Below are 20,607 nucleotides of genomic sequence, written 5' to 3'. Positions count from 1 at the left end.
ACAGTTTTTCTTGAATAAACTTCGAGGAAGATAGAGAACTGCTATCCCTAGCCACCATTGTCGTCATTCTAACAACAACTCCTCCCTCAACAAGTCTGTCCCTTAAATATGACTTGGACCAAGCTTGATCAAGCTCGGTTGCTTGAGCTCAATCACACGCCACTGGGTTGGGTTTGCCTAGCGTTCATGTGTCACACAATAATGGGTCAAAATATCTGATGTTACTTGATGCATTATTATTGGTAAATCAATATTTTTTTTATTCTTAAAGTAAAAGAAATAATTTTCTTTTTTTTAGACGCCTGCCATTTCTCTTCGTAATTTCGTATAGACAAAACACATGTCAAATAATGGTTCGTGGCTGTTTTTAAATAGTGCAACAGGAAATGACGGTGAAACTGAGGTCATGCGCGGGCCTAGGGCCATTTTAGTCATTTAATTCGAGGATCCGTTAGAGTTGTCACCGTGGAGCGCGGTGTCCTGCATGCTGTATCCAGCTGTCCCAAGAATTCGAAATTTGAAATCCCCGTCGCTTTCGACCGTTGCTCTCCGAACCGTTTGAATCTCACCGCTCCATCCAGCTGGCCGTAGACATCCATTTCGAGCAGAATTTAGGGAAAAAAAAATAAAAAACAGGATACTAGCCGTTAGGGCTCCTCCTTATTTATACGCGAGCCCATCCTTGCCCTCTCTCCCCATTTCCCTTTCTTCTGGACCTTCCTCCTGCAATACGGCTGCTCCCCATATTCTTTCCTTCCTCGTGCCTGTTTCTTTGGTCGAAAATGCGCGAGATTCTTCACATCCAGGGAGGCCAGTGCGGCAACCAAATCGGTGCCAAGTTCTGGGAGGTGGTCTGTACCGAGCACGGCATCGACGCCACCGGAGGGTACCATGGCAGCTCCGATCTCCAGCTCGAGAGGGTCAATGTCTACTACAATGAGGCGAGCTGTGGGCGGTTCGTCCCTCGAGCCGTGCTCATGGATCTGGAGCCTGGCACAATGGACAGCATCCGGTCCGGGCCGTACGGCCAGATCTTCCGCCCCGACAACTTTGTCTTTGGGCAGTCTGGTGCGGGGAACAACTGGGCTAAGGGCCACTACACCGAAGGTGCCGAGCTGATTGATTCGGTGCTCGATGTGGTCCGCAAGGAAGCAGAGAATTGCGATTGCTTGCAGGGTATATCATCCTTTCCCCTGGAAAATATTTTTACGGTTATTTCCCCCTAATTTGTCATCCTTTTCCTTCTTCCCCCAATTTGGAATCGCTGCATTGGTCTTGATTTTTAGTTGATGGTCGTGTTGCAGTCACTTGATCATAAAATATTTTGAACATGCGACCTGTCGTATCCCAAGCAGTTTTGGAAGCTTTTTGGGTTCTAAATCTGGCGAATCTTTACTTTATGATTGGAAATTCTCACTATTTTGGCAGCTTTATACCGTCCTTTATTCATTTGTATAAAGCTTGCAATAACTCGGGAATTCTGCAGGTTTCCAGGTTTGCCACTCCCTGGGAGGGGGAACAGGGTCGGGCATGGGGACACTTCTGATATCTAAGATCAGGGAAGAGTACCCGGATCGAATGATGATGACCTTCTCCGTCTTCCCCTCTCCTAAGGTCTCCGACACCGTCGTCGAGCCCTACAACGCCACCCTATCTGTGCACCAGCTGGTGGAGAACGCTGATGAATGCATGGTCCTCGACAACGAAGCTCTCTACGACATCTGCTTCAGAACTCTCAAGCTCACGACCCCCAGCTGTAAGCCACCTGCTTCAACAACAACTTTGTGTGAATCTGGCACTTTCCTTTCATTCTGGACTGATCCCGTGATCTTTCTTTTGAGCAGTTGGAGACTTGAACCATCTGATCTCGGCAACCATGTCGGGAGTAACATGCTGCCTGAGGTTCCCTGGTCAGCTCAACTCCGACCTCCGAAAGCTGGCCGTCAACCTTATCCCCTTCCCACGGCTTCACTTCTTCATGGTGGGTTTTGCTCCGCTAACCTCCCGTGGGTCACAGCAGTACCGTGCTCTCACGGTCCCTGAGCTGACCCAGCAGATGTGGGATGCCAAGAACATGATGTGTGCCGCTGACCCACGCCATGGGAGGTACCTTACAGCATCGGCCATGTTTCGCGGTAAGATGAGCACAAAGGAAGTGGACGAGCAGATGATCAACGTGCAGAACAAGAACTCTTCCTACTTTGTGGAGTGGATCCCCAACAATGTGAAGTCCACCGTGTGTGATATTCCACCTACCGGCTTGAAGATGGCATCGACCTTTATTGGGAATTCAACATCGATTCAGGATATGTTCCGAAGGGTGAGCGAGCAATTCACTGCCATGTTCAGGAGGAAGGCTTTCTTGCACTGGTATACAGGGGAAGGGATGGACGAGATGGAGTTCACAGAGGCTGAGAGTAATATGAATGATCTGGTTTCGGAGTACCAGCAGTACCAAGATGCAACTGCTGATGAGGAGGAATACTATGAGGAGGAAGAAGAAGAGGGTCAGGAGATGTGATCGGGGCCCAACTGCTGGTTTCGGCGGACTGCAACTTCCAGTTGCCAGATTTAGACACCCAGATGGAAGGGCAACCGACTCTCTCTTTTCTTCTCCCCGTACGGATTTCTACGGTTGGGCTTCACTGCTGTTATAAACTGATGTTGAAAATATATATTGATTTTGAGATATGAATATTATTAATTTCTTGTGTGTCAAGATTGTGTCTTTGGCGCCATGTTTATGAAGGTATTTGCATGGAACATTTGTATTTGGGCCCTCCTTGGTCAAGCTAATTTGGTTTTTTTTTTTTTTTGCAAGTTTTTGCAAAAGACTAAATTGCAGTCCAAGTCCAAGTTCAAGGCCTAGGCCTTGTTTTGGAATGACGCTGCTCATGTACCTTGGGACGGCCCATGACATATTTACACCCATGCTTTTGGTGATACGGCACCCTTGCAATGACCATTCCGCAATAAGAAGAATGCAGTGTTATCAAAATTGTTTTCTACAAAACTTGCAGCACCACAACTTATATTACCAATGATTTTAATGTCATTCTCTGTTTATTGACATATGAAACAATTACACGGACAGATGGCCCTCTCTACATTCTAAATGTAATTTTCATGAACCCTGAGGCTTCCTAGGTATCTTCAGGGCATCTAGAGAGGCCCCTAAGTGGTCCTCAGATTTTGTGTTCTGTAGCTAATTCGTATTGGATATGATCATTTCATCAAGGCAAACACTGTAGGGTCGACACATTTAGTGCCCTAGGGTCCCCCTACTCTATTATTGGTGGGTTCTCCCATCAAATTCAACCTAAGAAAGAAATAGCATAGGAAATGTTTAGGGAAAATATGCAAGCAATGACCAGTGTTTGATCCAAAAGTAGGACTAGATAGACAGAATCCAAAAGAGACATCTGCCGCATAAGACAATAAGCTAAACTTCCGAAAACTATAACTTATTTTCTTTTGAGAGATTCGAATTGAACAAGCTGGGAAAAATTTTCCTACTCAGACAGAATAGTATTTCAGCTATTAAAGGGAACATGCAAAAGTATTCCGGATGTTCCATCTACCAGGCACATTTTCCTTGGCCCAGCAACTGTCCTTTTACTTCATATAGGACTCGTTACGCCCTTCCATCCACCATTTTCGATTTAGGATCCACAGAATACTGAATGTACACAAAATATCAAACAAAAAACATGATCTTTACTGTCAATCTTCTACATAATAAAACATATTCTTTGCTCCCTGTCATATTGGTGAGCTGAGAATTATATAGCTTCACCATTGCCTTCCTAGTTGCTGGGCTCATTGCTTTGAAAGAACTACCATATGAACATTTTGTTATGCAGAAGCAATGGATCATAGAATACAAAGTAATGAATGTAGTAGGCTAGCAACTCCATTCAAGTTGCCAACATTGTTTGGGACAAAAATCTGAATCATTCATTGACAGCCACCAACTTCTTTACGATAATTTATTATGATTAAACAACTCTCCATCCAACTTAAAACTTTGCAGGATTATCCAGTTGCCTGAGCCTGGTTGCCCATCACTGAATTCTAGCTGCCAAAATTAGTGGCTCCGCAATGTAAGTTCCATCCATGAAGAAAGTTGTTCTCCCATTGAAGTATGGCCAAAAGCTGAGGGAGCTTAGCCTGCTCAAGACCACAAAACCAAGCCAATTTAAGAAAAGCACAGAGCATCACTCAGCAACAAATTCGAGCAATTTTCTGCAATGAAATTGTTCATGTGATCATAGGGTCATAAATATTCATCCGTGCAAGTCGCAGAATATCTGAACTATGAAGTGAAGCATAACAAGTATTTCTTTTCCCAGCTGAAGTCTAGATTAAGGCCAATAGTTCAACAAATAAAGATGCATGTATTATGGCATGTAAATTATAACCAGACCACCAGTGATATCATAGACAAAGCAATACCTTGTTTTCAAATTACTTAAAACTTCATTCGTTTTTGGCTTTGTTTCCAGGTATCTAATTGGTACTTCCTATAGCATCATTAATGAAAATACATACATTGAGAGCTCAAAAGAAAGGTCCTATAACCGCTATGCAGTTTCTGCAACAATTTGATCAACTTCCAAATCCACAAAGGTCTCTTTGCCAAACAACATGAATCCAACAGTGGCCTGCAGGAAGAAAATGCTTCACAAGTTACATATGTTCAAGATAACAGCCCAAAATTATGATCATCCTTAAAATGGCCATCATGTCTTGGATCAACTGATTATCTTATTATTCAAGTCACTGAGTTATCATAATATATAAAAAATTTCAAGGTCAAGATAACATCCGCATATCATTCAGTGGTACCTTTCTGCTTTTATGGTCCAGCTCTTTCAGACGACCCGTGAATTCTGTAAAAGGCCCGGAAAGAACACGAACACCTACACCTGGGGCAAGATGCTTGGAATTCTCTCCATTTAACAGGTTAGCTGTAGAATGGTCTTTCTTTAAGCGGTTTCTATGCTTATCATCTGCTATAGATTTCAGACTGTTCCCAGAATCTAAGCATGAGCTGAGATTCCGTGTGCATTCTTCTTCTTCAAATGCTTGGTCAGATTTCTTTTGTTCTTCTTTAGCTTGTTGAAAGATTGCTTCCATCTCATTAAGTGAAACAGGCTTTGGCTTGTTAATCTGCCGTTTGCTGTGAAGTTGGAAAAAAGAGCAACCCAAAGAAAAGATGGCGCATTCAGAGTACTGAACAAAAGAATTCAGATGCCTAGCACATCCCATCACTTTGAACTTTTCATAACAAACCAAAGGCATTACATTGGAAAACTGGAGTAGTTCATCTATATTAAGAAACTGAAAGTTATGAACCAGCTTATGTCCATCCCCTAGCTAACCAGTTTGATTTAGAAATCCTTCAGCAGTAGGTGACAACTCACAACAGGTTCTTGTGTGCCATGTGTCATGTATGCCAGACTTCATACCATGACATAAAGACAATAGCAGATTGATGCCCTTAAAAATGTAGATGACTAAATTCCTAGTTACTTGCGATGCTCTTCTTTGTAAAGCAAAAACAACCCTTTAATGCATTATTAAGCTTGTCGATTATGATCCAGAAACGACAGATGAGTGAGCTGTAACAGATATTTATAGCCCCCTAGGTCCTTTCTTGTGACATTTGGTATAAATAAGTGAACTGGAGCTGAAACCAAATGTTTAAAAAGCAAAAGAGACCAGGTAATTTAAGAACAAAATTGAAGAGCCTAGATGTTCTTAACTATTGATAAGTAGTGGTGTCATATCTAGTTGGGCATCATTCAAGAACAGGATACAGAGGGGTTTATCACCCATATCGTAAAACCAAACAAATAATATACAATTGGCAAAAGAAAAAATGATCTCAGCAAAAGCCTCATTGGAAACCAGCATTCGGTTCATCAACTACACAAGCATTAGAGATCAGGTCAAATTGTACTAATACAACAACCATTAGAAGTTTAGCACGATTAGGGAAAGAAGGCACTTCAAGTCTCTTGTCACCTGATCTCGCATAACAAAGAAGTAAAAACATACATGCCAATTCATGCAAACCAGAGGACAAATATCAGAGCCACATATAAATTAAGTCTTAAGGAGTATTTTTTATTTCCTATTGGTTACAAATGATGGCCAATCACAAGACTGGGTTGGGACTGATTTGATAATAGGCTAAACAGGAGAATGTTACAACAGATGATTAAACCGAGGCAGTTCCATGTTCTTTGTGGAAGCAAAATGCAAGTGAATAGGAAAAAATGTAGGTTACAGGAGATGAACCTAATAACTAATAGTTACTTGACAACTTTGAATATCTATTGAATCACATGCACCTGCATTGCATCCATACCTGTATGCCCACAAGCATAAAAAAATGGAGAAAGAATTGTATTTGATAATGGAGTACCATTGTGGAGTAAAAGAAAAAAGAAGTAATCTTATTTGACTACCACTTTGATTGAAAGATTAATAAGCAAACAATTCAGATATTAACAGGTGGCAGAAGCCAACCTAAAAATGATGCAAAAAGTTATTGATGGGTAGGATCGACATCTATATATGTTGTAAGTAAAAGAGAATCAAATAAGTCTTCTTGGCTTGTATTTGATAAATGTATTCTAGAATCATACTGCCTTTCCTACGATACAGTGTCACTTGGTCAATAGCTACTACATGCAACCATCATTTCAAAAACCAGAATAAACCCTACTTTAACCTGCAAATTTCAAAAAAAATAAAACAGAGTATGCTGAATGGTCAAAATGAATACTGTTCTGGGTAAAAGAACATTAGGTAGGGATGGATGCCACATACGTATTTCCAACTTTGGATCCTACAAAGCCTCCAATGCCACGGCATTCTCTAATAAAGTCATGAATCTCCTTGTTCAGTATACAGTACAGGAAGACACAACCAGGAAAAAGGGGCTTTGACTTTTCAGAGTAAGAGCCATTCTTTAATTTCTTTTTCTCCCTCACAGTTGGATAATAAACCTGGACAAAAATATACTTTCATGAGCATAATCTTTCCCCCCTATGTGTGTCAGAATGATGAGGATGAATCTAAGACCACTTTGTTATGTACTACATTTGTGTTACCACCAGATAAGAATTAACCATCCTACTACAAGTCTACATCATTATAACTTGCAAGCAATACTTGCAAAGCATAATATTTTTAAAAGCATGGACAAACCCAAAAGTTGCAACATATTCCAAATAGCATAATTGACGCTGCAAGTCTCCTATTCTAGCCTACGTTGTATTTTTTTTTTATTCTGAAGATTCCTCTTGATTAGTTATTTAACAGTTTCCTGCATGTATGAGAAGCCAAATGAAGCTTAACAATTTCTTGGTCATGTTAGAGAGTTGCAGAGTGGGTGGAACTTGCAGCTTTTGTACTATTTCTTGGTCATGTTAGAAAGTTGTTAATCAATTGAGTTAGAGGAAATTATCACAACTACAAATTTCCAACAGACTAAGCATAACAGCATCAAGATCAATGCAAATGAAGCTGATGGCAGTGTTCTTAGTGAAAGGTTACAAAGACATCGTCCAATACAAGGATACAATGGTCATACAGTTGAAAGGTTTAGGACTTTTTTTTTGAAAATAAAAGGGAATGGTGGATCCTTGTTTGTTGGGAAAGTGTTAAAAGAAAATATCTATTGCCGTGAACATCTAAATGAGCCAGGAGTGTTACTTATATTGAATTTGGTTGAATTTATCCTCTCTTTATTCAGAGAAGAAGAGGGGGGGGGGGGGGGGGGGGGGGTGGAGAGAGAGAGAGAAAGAGAGAGGGAGGGAGTTTGCTTATCTTAAGCTTTTTGTTTTCTATTATAAAGATACCTTGAACTCGAGATCCGGAAAACTCCTGGCGAGGGAGCCAGCGAGGCGGTCGACGGCCTCCTGACCAAGACTGGTGACCCGGGAGACGCGAAGGACCCACCACCGGGGGCCCAGCCGGGCGAGGTTGTCGAGGTTGAGCTCCTCCATCCAGGAGCCCCGCCTCTTCTTGGGCTTCTTGAGGAGCCTCTCCTCCACCTCCTCCCTCCAGTTGCCGCTCTCGGCCTTGCTCTCCCTCCGCTCCTTCCTCAGCTGCCTCCTCTCCCTCGCCGTCAGCTCACCGCCGCCCCCGCCCCCGCCGGCCGAGATCCCGGTGGCCGCCGACGCTCTCAAGGAGTACCGGGTGGTACCGCCGAGCGAGAGGGGGAGGCGAGGAGATGAGACCGGAGGACGCCATTGGAGCAGGAGAAGGCCTTGCTGCATATCCCCTACCGATCCCAGCCCCGATCTTATCGCTGCTACCCACCTTTGCTTTAGCGCTTCCTCGTCATCTTGATTTCGATCTTGACCGTCCAAGTAGCTGCTGCAACGCGGGGGCGGGGGGATGGATCATGCTCAGGCAACCACCGTGTCAGTTTTTGTCCTCTAATGGGCCGTGTTGGACTGTAAGTAGCAGGCCCAACCAACTACAGCCCATCATCCAAATCGAGATGAAGTGATCGAAATAGAGGATCGTGATCGCGATCCTCTACTTCTTCTCCCTACTCTTCAGTTGAGCGGATAGGCCACAACAACTATCGTTACTGTAGATTCTACAGATGTTCGAACGGCTGCCAGCCGTTGGGTTGCACTCAACCACCGCAAGAACAACCACCGCAAGAATTACGAGCGGATGCAACAACCTCAAGTCTATCCCCTATCCAAAACCCTTTAAATACTTGAGTTCTCCTCCACTTAACGCGCCACCACATTTGAGCTCTACCACCCTCGAAAATCCCACTTGTTCAATCTTCACGTCCTGTTTTTCCTTTATTCTGAGATCTATTTTTCTCATTATATCCAATTTCAGTTTTTATGACTTACAGGTTCCGGAGCGAATACTCATGTTCTTCAAACCCCCTGGCGCTCTACCATTCCTTTAATTGCTTGGCCTACTTTCCTGAACATGGAGGCGCAACTTGCTGATACTCGTTTAAGTGATTTCATCACTAATGACACATCCTGGGATATGGCTAAGTTAGCAGTTGTTTTCTCTGCTGATATCTTGTCTCATGTTGCAAGGATCCCCTCCAGATCTTCAGCATCTTTTGTGGAAAGACAAGTATTTGTAGACTACTACGTCTGTAATTTTGGCTTACGCCCGCTTTGCATCGAAAAAAAATATAATAATAATAATAAAATCCATCAACTAGCGCTCATTTGAGCCGGAGGGCCCGGATGTCAAATATTCGGGGTCTGACTGGGCGGTGCGTTTGTTAATCAAGTGTGTATCACCCCGCCCTTCTCCTCTCTCTTCTTTTACCAACCCCTCCCTCCCTCCTCTCTTCCCAAAGCTTTTCGAAAACTCCCGCTTCCTTTTACCTCCTCATCTTCTTTCCCTCCATTTTCTCTCCTCTTCGACTTATAATAACCTCTCTGGCCATGGATGCATTCCTTCAATCCTCTCCTAGTTCTCCGCCATGGCGAAGCAGCACAAGGTCAGGAAGCATGAGAATATAGGGAAGGGGAAGGTCACCCCTGTCCAGATCGCCTTCATCGTCGACCGCTATCTCGCCGACAACAACTACACCGACACCCTCGCCGCCTTCCGAGCCGAAGCCTCCGATCTCTTCTCCAAAACCAAGGGCAAAGAGGTGGGGCCCCTGATCCCTTCCTGATAAATCTTCTCTCTTGCTTCTCCCTTCTTCCCTTCCCTTATAGCGTGGTAGATCATCCTCACGCTGGGAGGAAAATGCACAGGTGCCGAAGGGGCTGCTGGGGTTGGGGGAGATACTGGACGAGTACATAAGCTTGAAGGAGAAGAGGATGATGGTGGATCAGGAGAAGTGGAGGGTGGAGATGGCGTTGCAGGGCATGCAAGATGTGATGCTGGCCTACCACTCTGCTGGGCCTCCTGCTCTTCCTCCTCCTCCCCCACTGCTTCCTCCTCAGTTTGTGGCGACGCCGGTGGCCCCGCTTCTTCCAGCATCATACCACAGCAGCGGTTCTCCTCCAGGTACGATTAGATCTACTAGATCGCTCCATCATTGTGTAGATTGGTTATTTTTCCTGCGAGCTGTAATCTAAAGAATCCTGCTCTTCATCTTACTTGGCATTGGCCTTTCTCCCATGCCACGCAACTGTTTGTCCTTTTTCTCGTGCGACTAATTTAAGATGATTCGCACGGATCTAGATCTAGGATAGAGTAGAGATGGAAATGATTGATCAATGTGAAAGGAAATCCAAAGCACAATACTCTGCAAGATCTCAATGTTATATTGGCAAGGGGGATCAAGTACACTGCTGAATTTTCTCTTACACATAATGGAAATCGTGGAGTTTTATTACTTAAGTTGCGTATGGAAGTAGTCATCGGTCTCTAAGTTGCATTGTGGATGAATGTGGGTTGTTGCAAGTATAATAGTTTGGATTACAATGTGTTCAACAATAGGATCCTTGCAAAACTTGCCATGTTGTCTTCAACCAACCTTGGCTTAGTTTGTCATTATCCCTCTCTGCATGGGAGAGGTGCAGAGTTCAAACATTGGCGATGATAAATGGCATCTCCCTCTGTATTTCTCCCCTCTGAAGAAGACTCTGTTGAAGTCATATATTTTAGCTTGATAGTAGATTTTTTGGATGTGTATGAATCTCATGTTGTGCTATGTTGGGAGAATTTGGATCAAAATCGAGGATACTCCTGACTCTCTTCTTATTGTCTGATTTTTCATTTGGGCTCTTATTATTCATCCCTATTTCTTTCTAACTAATCTTGTTCTCTCTTCCAAGTTGTAAATTCTTTTATCTATATTAATAAAAGCCAGGTGGCTCCTTTTTGCTTCCCTTTATTCGAAAAAAAAAATTTGTTTGCTCACATATCTTTCTTGACTGATCCTATCGAGGTTACATTATCTTTGAGGTTAAGAAACATGATGTTAACATGCATTTGGTATAACAAGATTTGGGCACATACGAGATCCATCTTCATATCTGAACCTATATGCTGCTAGATTAATGTCTTATTGTATGTGCATTGAGCTGTTACATGCTCAGCTGCCAACATTGAAAATAAAATGATCCATCTGAAGTTTAATTAAGATGACTTCGACACATGCAGGCTGTATGGTAAATGGAGCTGCTGCTATTACTAATGCACAGCCAGCTACCATGCTTACAAACAAAGCAGCTGAACCCCCCAAATTTTCAACTCCAATACCTAACTCTTCATATGCTAATAAGAGAAAAGCTTCCAAGTCTGCTCCTCGAGTTCCTCCAGCTACAAAAAAGTCATGCACTCAACCATCTGCTGAATCATCTGTGACCGGAGGTAACTCTTATGTCCTGAATAGGTATATGACCATTTCCATGTTCTTTCTTATAAAGATATTTCTTTATGGTTCTTTTAGGTATTTCATTACCCTCACAAGTGACACCCCCCAGTGACAAGCAAGATAGTATGGAGACTTCAGCTTTCCGGTCAGCATCCATCAACAATCCTATAGTTTCTTCTCCAGTCCAAGGATCCGCTGTTGCAAGGAGCCTATTCAAGCAGCCACTTGAGCCTCAGGCCAATTCTTCTCCTAAAACCCCTCCACAACCACTTCCTTCTCAAGCTGACAAATCAGTTTCTCCACCAGAAAATACATCCTGTCAAATCACTGATGCTAGCATCTTGCAGGATATTCCTTCATCCAATTGCACCTTAATTTCATCTGAAACTATTATTGTCAGTCCTCTCAAAGTTACAGGTTATTATGCTATCGAACGGAGCTATCATATTAATTCACCATACAAATCAAATTCAAAGAAGATGAGCAGAAGAGAGCATGTGAAAGGGAGGCTGGATTTTGATAACCCTGATGTGCAAATGGGTTCCGAAGTTCCAGTTGCTATCGACGGTTCTACTTCTACCTCTTCATCAGAAGGAGAAATCTCAGAAAGCTTTGACCTTGATCTTCCAGATTTTGATATCTTTAATGGCGATTTCTCCTTCTCTGAACTGCTAGCTGATATTGATCTTGACTGTGAAAGAATTCCTTCATGCCAGCTACCTACTGATTATGCTGATTTAATTCCTGGGTGCAAATCCTATATCCTTTCTTTTCTATTTCCTTGAGATTTATTTTTCCCTTGTGGATAATTTTTTGATTGTTACATGGTCTCTTAACTTTTTTTTGCTTTGGAAATCATACACAGGTTCGAGGAGAATGCAGGCAATGGATGTTTGGAGACGAACAAAGTTTTACCTGATTTTTCTATGTCAACTGTATCTGGTGTTCTTTCAGAAGACTTGAATATTCAAGGTTATAAGACCTATATCGTCTATGAGATTTATATCGTCCTAGTTTGTGCTGCTGAATGCTCAACTTGTTATCCTAAATTTTTACCTCTTTCGATTGCTTTCTTGCCAACTGCTGCAGATTCTGTAATGTCGGTGAGGACTCTAACGAAGCGAGTCAAAATTGTAAGTCCTGGTAAGCGGTCATCATGGTTCGCTCCATTCTTTTTTTTTCTTCTGAAGAAAATGAATTCATGCTTTCTGTGTTTGAACCTCTCCGTTTAGCTAATGAACTACCATGTATTTTGCAGCTAAAAACAGAAGAGATTGCTCATTTGAACAAAGAAGTTCATCAAACTTGTAGTGGATGATAAAGCCGACTTGCATAATCTAGAAATTACGCTGAGATGATTCCTCAGTGTTCTAACCTATTGCTCCGTCACTGAAGCACTAGATTTAGCGATGTGTATATAATTTGTATCCTTTTCACCACTTATTTGTTCACCTTAATATTGATGTGTAGGCTGTGCTCTAAGCTCTCATATTCAGAATTCAGGGCCATTTAATCATCCAATCTGGGAGTACCAAAATTCAGTTCCATGAGTATTTTGACGTTGTTTCATGAGATTATTTGTATTGCAATTTACATCATGTCGCTGGTGGTGTTGCGTGTATACCGTAAATTATAAGTTGATTGATGCACGTCTACCAAAACGTAAGAGGCTCTTCACGTTAAGCAGTATATCCAATAGTATTTTAGTAACAACATCGAAAAATGAACAGGGTTGGTTTTACCTTCCCAAAACAAACTTTAGACTTTCAACGTTTGCACATCTGGTTTTAAATGTCTCTTAGAGAGAAGACCATTCATCATCTAGATAAACCGAGCGAACATTGATTGCTTGGGAGAAGTTGGGAATTCATGAATGTTCATGCCAGGAACTTCTCCGGCTTCTCTACTTCTTCCGCGCTTCTAATGAAGAGTGGAACTCTTTGATAAATCTGCCAAGCTCACAAGGAGAGAAAGGAATGAGAAAAGCAGAGTTAAAAAGTCGCATGAGAATGGGTTCTAAATTCTAATAATCTATAATCGGAATCGCCTCTTGAGGTTTGATGTCGAGAATCCTCTGGCGGCCAGCGGATCTCTTTCCACTGGCCTGCTCCACGATGAAGCTCATGGGAGCGCACTCGTAGAGAAGCCTCAGCTTGCCGTTGTTTGCTCTTTTTGTCCCGGGGGTGGCCACTGAATACTGATCCCGCCGCAGAGCAGCGCGCGGTGGAAGTAGCCCAGCAGACTCCCGATTAGAGCTGACATGTATCGGGCGGCCTCAGCTTGTCGTCCCACAGCTGGTACTGGCGCTACCGTCTTGACAAGTACAAGCACCAACTACTGTAGGATATATGTGAGCTTCTAGAAGGATTAGTTCATCGGGTCACTCATATTTATTAGGACCTGCTTATTGCCAGCAAGATAATAATAAATTTATAGAGTCGAATACCTAGCACTTATCTCTCTAGTAACCTAGGGGTATATGTCTCAAAAAGTTTTTTGAAGCATGCAACCTCCACCCTGAGCTTATACTTCTTTCATGTGTTTTTTTATGGAATCCATATCTAAGTACATCGTCAAAGTCATCTAGCCATTGTGCCTGGGCCGGCTACAAATCGGGCATCGGGCAAGTTGATTGGTCTTGGGCTTGAATCCATAAATACAAAAAAAAAAAAAAAAGACAAGCCTATACCCACTCTAAAGCCTTGAGCTGGCCCGGTTTTAACTCTACATCTAGCAAGATACTAAGCTAGCTAGCGTACGTGCTCCCATGTAACACTTATTGGACTTTGTTAAAACACAAAGGCGTTAAGACTTAAATATATATATTGTATTCAATTAATTTATCCATCTTGAATTAAAATCTCTGGTGACAGGGAAAAGTTGAAAGATGTTCGGATCCAGCCAGCAATTAAGACCTCAGGAATAATTGACCGTTAATGCTGCTATGCTTGTCTATTATATGTTGTAAAACAAAAAAAGAGGTTGGAATCAGCCTTCTTGTAAGCGGCGGAATGGATATAGAATGCATGGTGAAGATTAACCTCTCCTCGTTTCGAAAATAAAATATATGCTGCTTTACCATTGCACTAAATCTGTGTAGAGTCCTTGGACCCGTGTGACGAGAGTTGCAAAATATCAACGCTTTTGTTTTCTGAAAGGATTGTTCGGTACTCTCGCTATGTGTGGTAATAGAGGTGTTTTTTCCACTTGTTGACACAAAGGTTGGACGCAGAGCCCAGATGCGCTTTTTTGAACAGTTTGTTACAAGAAAACATGTGGAATCCAAAAAAGCTTAAGCTTTATGCACGTCATATGTATTTTGATCACTAAAGAAAAAGTTTATGTCATCATTACTTCCCCGGGGAGCTCAGAAGAAAGGAATAATGATTCGATTTAGCTCGAGGAGCTCCTCAAATTCCGGTTCCTAAAACGCTTTCAGCAGTGTCTTGGATAAAATGCAGAGGAAGCTTTCTGAGCATTATGCATGTGGAGTTGATTCGAGCTGACAAGTGTGCATACGTGAATGTTGGAGCCGTCCGGTTCTTATATCCTAATCGGAATCAAGTAGGAGGCACGATGAATTATGAGATCCTGGACCAGCCACTTGGCAGGGCATCCGATGATCCAGCTGGTTCTCCTGAGGTAGTTTGCGACACACCATACCGAATTAGACGACAAATATCCCTTTGTTGAAGCAGCCTCGTGGCAACAGAGGATTGCCACCTGCCTCTCCCCGTCACCGCTCACCACGCGCTATCTCTCGCGAGCGGTCTCAAATTTCGGCAGGTGGCGGCCGCTGGATTCAAATCTACGTATATGAGTAGTACAATTAACAGGCGCCACATGGAAGGCATGGTTCCACATTGAATTAGCTCGGAACCTAACTGGCTACTAGTGTCAATGGCTTCGCCCAATGGGGAGGATGCGACTATTTAGGTCACCGGCAAGCGTAGTCCGACTTCGATATCCTAATTAACTTGCCTGCCAAGTGCCAATTGGCCTCCACGAGAGCTTCTATTAGTTCGGATGCACGCCGAATATGGAAGGAAGGTTCAGACATTTGAATGCTTCGCCCCTCGGACAATTCCAAAGCTTCCGAATCTTCCAATGCCATGCGTCCATCTATAGAACCGAACGCAGTCAACAATATGCGACTATACATTACTAATTAGGTGGAAACGCGTGAGTCAGATGGTTAACACGACGTGGCCCCGCTATCTGGCCTTCCGAGATCTCAGGTCAGACTTGCCGCGAACGCGTGCGCGGCACGTAATGGATCTCTCTCTGGTCTTGGTGGCCGCCTGTTGGAATCGCTCAATGCCGTGCCTACCAAAACCGCGCTAGGAAAGTTAGGAAGGAAAAAAAAAAAATGCGTTAAGCCTCAAGAAGAAGACGAAGTCGTTGGAGCATTTGCGCTCTATAAAGCCACCCAACACTATCCCCACACCGTCTCCCAACTCACAATTCTCCGACCAATACATTCCTCATTCCCATCACCCAAATTACAATCTCTCCGAGGTTTACTCCGAAGACGCAGAGATCGAAATAGGAAGGACAAAGAAAAACCTACCACCGATGGCTTCGTCATCTTCATCTTCCAAGATGATGGCCATGGCCTTTCTTCTCTCCCTCCCCCTCCTCCTCCTCCCCTCTGCCCTAGGTATGTAAGATTGAAGGACCACTACGAACTATCTCATGCTCTATATTTTTCTAGGGCAAAGCAATACTAATTGGTATGTTTTTTTGCACTGCTATAGCGGCGGGGGTGATTTGCGAGGATTTGCCGCAAGACCTGTGTGCGTTTGCGATCTCGTCGTCGTCAAAGAGATGCGTGCTGGAGAGCACCCCACACAACGGGGGGCCACCGAATACCAATGCCGGACGTCGGACGTGGTGGTGCACCGGATGTCGGCGTGGATCGAGACGGACGAGTGCGTGAGGGCCTGCGGCGTGGACCGCAACTCGGTGGGGATCTCGTCCGACTCTCTCCTGGAGCCGCAGTTCACCGAGAAGCTCTGCTCTCCGGCGTGCCACCGGAACTGCCCCAACATCGTCGACCTCTATTTCAACCTCGCCGCCGGAGAAGGTAAGAGAAACGCCTGCCTTACACAACATGAGCGCGTATCGGCTAAATTGCTCCGAAAAACCTATCGCCGCGTGTCGCATGCATCCATGTTTCCGTAATTTAGGTGATTTCAATCAAACAAAAAAAAAAAACCCCATGATTCCTAATCAGTGTTTAGATTTGAGAATTAATTATTGAAGAAAACCTGCCATGCCTAGCCGACTTAGGCGCCGCGGGTGTAGTCCTGGTCCACGAGTGATTGGGTGTGAGCCGGAAAGATATCAACCTAGGAAACCGTATATTTAAGTATCACCCAAGCCACCGGATCCATGATAATTTAGTCGTTTCCATTTTCTTTTTACCTCTTCTGAAAAACAAAATTACCATCCAGCATTTTTTTTATGAAAAGAATTGCAATTTTAGACGGACATGACCTCATCTAAGCTCGGGTTAGAGCTGCTCTTTGGGAGCCGGCCTGGCTTTGTTTCACCATGTGACATACAATGATAAGATGGGTCTGCTTAGTCGCATGCATGGTTTGAATTGATGACTGTTATTTGTTAAGAAATGTATTTCCTTTATGAAACCCCTCGGTTATTCTTGGAAAATCTTGACCTCCTATTCAACAGGAATTCGTGACATTCTTTTTCTTTTTTTTTTTTGGTAAAAGGACATTCTTTTTCAATGGCCATTCTTTCGACCTATAATAACTAGGGACTTGAATTCTATCTCTCAAAAAAAAAGAAAAAAAAAGTAGGGACGTAAATCATAACAGAAACATTTAAAATCTTGAATAGGTTAAATTTAATGACCCAGTCCAAAGCAATATAAAATTAGCCCTACATATGGATCTATGAAACACTAATCTGACCACCGGTCAAATAAGTGTTGGCTTCAAAAAAAAATAAAGAAAAAAAAAAGGGAATGCATGTTGGCTTAAATCAATTCAAACAAGTAGCAGCTTAGTTGGAAAGCGGTAGCGTGAGATTTTTTTCATCTTACTGACGAATATATATATATTGATGTGTAACAGGTGTGTTCCTGCCGAAGCTGTGCGAGGCGCGGCGTGTGAATCCTCGCCGGGCGATGGTGGAGCTTCTCAGTTCTGGGGCTGCGCCCGGCCCGGTCGCCGGTGGGGTCGTGAGCAAATTGGATGCAGCAGCTGCGCCTGCCCCCATGGCCTTCCCCCCTGCTTCACCCTAAAATTTTTCCCCTTGTGTATTCTAATACAAAGATTATTATTTGCTCATCAGAAAAAAAATAAAAATAAGGAAGAAAACGGGTGGGATTCTTGCGCACTCGATATATATACATGAGGTGGTGTGCTTTTTTCGAGGAATAGTTAGCTGGTCAGAGTGTGGAACTACGTGGATATTTGTATTTGAATTTGTTGGTTACAATAAGCATTTACATTCTTCACATATTCGGTTCCTAATATGTACTTGCCATCTCAATTATAGCTTATTTAGTTTCATCCTGGCCAACATTTGCATTGTCATCATGATTTTTGTGGGCATTAAAGCTTCACTTGGAAGTCAGAAATCCCGACATGATTTGGTGTGGTTTTTTGAAAAGAAAAAAAGGTTTAGGAGGGACTCCACCCGGAGAATCTCGTCCCTTCAGTAATTAGGCTGCTCTAAGATTCAAACTCAGGATTTATAAAGCAGGTTCGCAGAATTAAGAGGGTTCTAATTTTGAGGGATATCACCGCTCAAGAGACTAGAAGATAATCTCTAAGGAGTGTGGTCGCTGTATTATAAAGTCCATGGTGCAAGTTAGGAGCGAACAACATCGAATTAATGTTCTCGTGTGATGCCTTGCGATGACGAGGATTTATTATATAAACACTACCTTGGTTCAAAAAAAATTACAATGCCTGTCAACGTCTGATAGGTTGCCTCCCCAGCAAGCAAATAATTAAATAGGACTGTACTATCATATCGAGACATCTGCAAGATCATGGCTTGAGGGTATGGGTGATACGGTGCTTAATTGTTACGGTAGGGGGTTCTTCGTTTTGGAGAGAGGAAATGGACGGATTAGGAGTGAAGGCTAGTTTACTGGTAAAATACCAAATTCAAGGTTCTTCATTACGAAGTAAAGGCTTGCCTCACCACGCCACTTTAGAAGCAAAGCATCATTATTGCAAGGTGATAAAATATAGTTGGTGTGATGGTATGGTGCCAGCTGGTGTTTTCCTTGCACGGCAGTAAGTTGGTTCTTTTGCTGAGACGCTCTTCCACGCATTAAGTTTCAACGTAATGTCCCGTCACTAGGCTAGCTAAGCAAACTAGTCCCTTTTTTTATTTGATTTGGTCCATTTAGAGTTTCTCGCGTTCACGATTCCTTTTCTCTTGGACGATGCGACTTTTCTTATTCCATCCGCCCATCCACTTCCATTTTTTCACCTTTTGCGGAAGCACGCATCTCGAGCTTACGAGGCTAAGCCCCCCATCTTCCTAAAGTTCTGTTGGCACCTGTATCAGCAAAGACAAAATTAGATTTTTTATTAATATTTTGGCCTACTAAAAGTTTTTTGGTTATTAAAAAGAAAAAAAAAATAAAATAGGCATAGTAGTAGTAGTAGTAGTAGAAGAAGAAGAAGAAGAAGAAGAAGAAGATAAATTTGGCTATATTTCGATGGATCTCCAATTAAATTCGATCAAAATATGGATCGAATGATAACGAACCCAATCAATGATTCGAGCTGTTAGATGCAATCTATTATTTCTATTTATTTATGTATCAAAAATTATATAATTTGTAGACATCTAGCCTACATATCTAATGGTTAAAGTAATATATATTATTTTGTATTATTTAAACTATCTATTTTTTTTCCCACTAAATATATACATAAGTTAGGGATCTCCATATCATAAAATTTTGTATGTTGATAGTTTAGAGATAGTAAATCACATTCAATTGCTCAGATTGTTGATATAAATCTTCATCGTTTCATTTAAATCAAATATAATTTGAGTGATGATCTACTCGAGTGTAGCCAAATTCAGCTAATAATAACAGCAGCAGTAGCAGCAATAATAGATAGATTATATTTCTATAATTATGTATCAAGCAAATAAAAAAGAAACACTATCAAAATGATGCAAGACAATATTTTACTATAATCTAAGCATTAAATTTTATTTTATTTTATTTTTGCTTTATGCATGTTTAAACATATTTCAATCATAATCAATGATGTGTTTCTTAATATACATATTTTATTATATATTTTAGCATATCAGCACAATAAAAATTATATATTTTTCCACCTTATCTGGCAAGAGATAATCAAAGATATAATTTTTTAATTTATTTTTTGATTGTTTAGATCGTCATCAATGATGTACATCTTCGGTTTTATTGTCTCGTCATTAATTTAAACTTGAGAAGAACCGACTCCTCCTGAGAGCCCAGTAGTTCATCCATAATGATGATGATCTTGATGTTGAATGGCTAGGATTTGGGCCGTGATTCCATTTGATTGATATACTCTCAGCCATCGGTCCGAACGAGTGAACAGTATGGAAAGGTCCGAATCTTGAAGAGCTGACGTCTACGACGTTTTCTAACCGTAGGTTTGCTTTGAGAAGGTTTCTCCTTCCGTGGACCGGGCCACTTTCGAAATCGAGTGACATGGGTCGGCGCTCGTCCGTCCAAGTCCAACCTGGTGGCTCCCACTCCTGGTTGGTGTTGGGTCGATTGCCCAAGGGAGCTCCGTTCCCAAAGGGAGCCATGAAACGAAATTGATCAGGACCATCCCAATAAGTTACGTACATTGGACGGTCTTGATCTAAACGTTACTCGAGGCACAGTGTTCCTTCACTTCGCGAAATCGTATCACCGGGAGATGAGCGAGGGGTAGGATACAGACAAACGCGTGGATGGCGCAGATACTTCAAGGGCCAATGATTGCGTATTATTTTTCTAAATATCATCTTAATCTCTCTAATACAAGCAGCACGAGCAAAACCCCTCCCCCTTATATAAACCATACTCCTTTTCTGTCGAGGTCTCTGGTGGTAGGAGTCCTTTCCTTATCGATGTCCCCTCTTGTCGATTGAAATCATTAAAAAAAAAGAACTGTAAATTTCTTTTCTTCTGCAAATGCTCTATTTTTTCCCTTCTTTTTCAAAATTTTATTTTATCACGGGAATCTCGCTTTAGAAGGAAGGGCCGCCACCGAGAGGCAAGT

At 42.4% G+C, this 20,607-nt stretch overlaps 4 protein-coding genes across 7 annotated transcripts; 3 read left to right on the top strand and 1 right to left on the bottom strand.

Moving 5' to 3' along the window:
• Window positions 1-686: 686 nt before the first annotated feature.
• On the top strand, window positions 687-2,765 carry LOC103722637 (tubulin beta-8 chain-like). The gene is made up of 3 exons (XM_008813259.4): window positions 687-1,176; window positions 1,487-1,756; window positions 1,845-2,765. Exons 1-3 carry the CDS (start codon window positions 783-785, stop codon window positions 2,519-2,521), a joined length of 1,341 nt encoding a protein of 446 aa, XP_008811481.1. The 5' UTR covers window positions 687-782; the 3' UTR covers window positions 2,522-2,765.
• A 921-nt stretch (window positions 2,766-3,686) lies between these two features.
• Window positions 3,687-8,373, bottom strand: LOC103722638. 3 transcript variants are annotated; one of them, XR_606497.3, is made up of 5 exons: window positions 7,875-8,373; window positions 6,841-7,019; window positions 4,849-5,182; window positions 4,456-4,664; window positions 3,687-4,170 (listed from the first exon to the last, which is right to left on the bottom strand). XR_606497.3 is itself a non-coding variant. In XM_008813261.3 (5 exons), exons 1-4 carry the CDS (start codon window positions 8,292-8,294, stop codon window positions 4,584-4,586), a joined length of 1,014 nt encoding a protein of 337 aa, XP_008811483.1. In that variant the 5' UTR covers window positions 8,295-8,373; the 3' UTR covers window positions 3,687-4,170; window positions 4,552-4,583. The 3 variants fall into 3 exon arrangements, 2 of the variants coding, with proteins under 2 accessions (XP_008811483.1, XP_008811482.1); XM_008813261.3 differs by having other exon boundaries at window positions 4,552-4,664; XM_008813260.3 differs by having other exon boundaries at window positions 3,696-4,664.
• Window positions 8,374-8,655: 282 nt separating this feature from the next.
• LOC103722639 (polycystic kidney disease protein 1-like 3) lies at window positions 8,656-12,910 on the top strand. 2 transcript variants are annotated; one of them, XM_039124129.1, is made up of 7 exons: window positions 8,656-9,664; window positions 9,771-10,026; window positions 11,128-11,337; window positions 11,417-12,089; window positions 12,207-12,313; window positions 12,431-12,474; window positions 12,600-12,910. In XM_039124129.1, the coding sequence occupies exons 1-7, from the start codon at window positions 9,491-9,493 to the stop codon at window positions 12,657-12,659; spliced, it is 1,524 nt and encodes a 507-aa protein (XP_038980057.1). In that variant the 5' UTR covers window positions 8,656-9,490; the 3' UTR covers window positions 12,660-12,910. The 2 variants fall into 2 exon arrangements, with proteins under 2 accessions (XP_038980057.1, XP_008811486.1); XM_008813264.4 differs by having other exon boundaries at window positions 8,658-9,664; window positions 12,431-12,484.
• A 2,765-nt stretch (window positions 12,911-15,675) lies between these two features.
• Window positions 15,676-17,827, top strand: LOC103722643. Its single transcript, XM_008813273.4, has 3 exons — window positions 15,676-16,001; window positions 16,099-16,427; window positions 17,440-17,827. Exons 2-3 carry the CDS (start codon window positions 16,169-16,171, stop codon window positions 17,607-17,609), a joined length of 429 nt encoding a protein of 142 aa, XP_008811495.2. The 5' UTR covers window positions 15,676-16,001; window positions 16,099-16,168; the 3' UTR covers window positions 17,610-17,827.
• The last annotated feature ends 2,780 nt before the right edge of the window (window positions 17,828-20,607 follow it).

The sequence above is a fragment of the Phoenix dactylifera genome, chromosome 3 (genome assembly GCF_009389715.1).
Source record: "Phoenix dactylifera cultivar Barhee BC4 chromosome 3, palm_55x_up_171113_PBpolish2nd_filt_p, whole genome shotgun sequence".
NCBI lineage: Eukaryota > Viridiplantae > Streptophyta > Magnoliopsida > Arecales > Arecaceae > Phoenix > Phoenix dactylifera.
The sequence above is the reverse complement of the archived record's forward strand: the minus strand, read 5'-3'. Positions and strand labels throughout refer to the sequence as shown.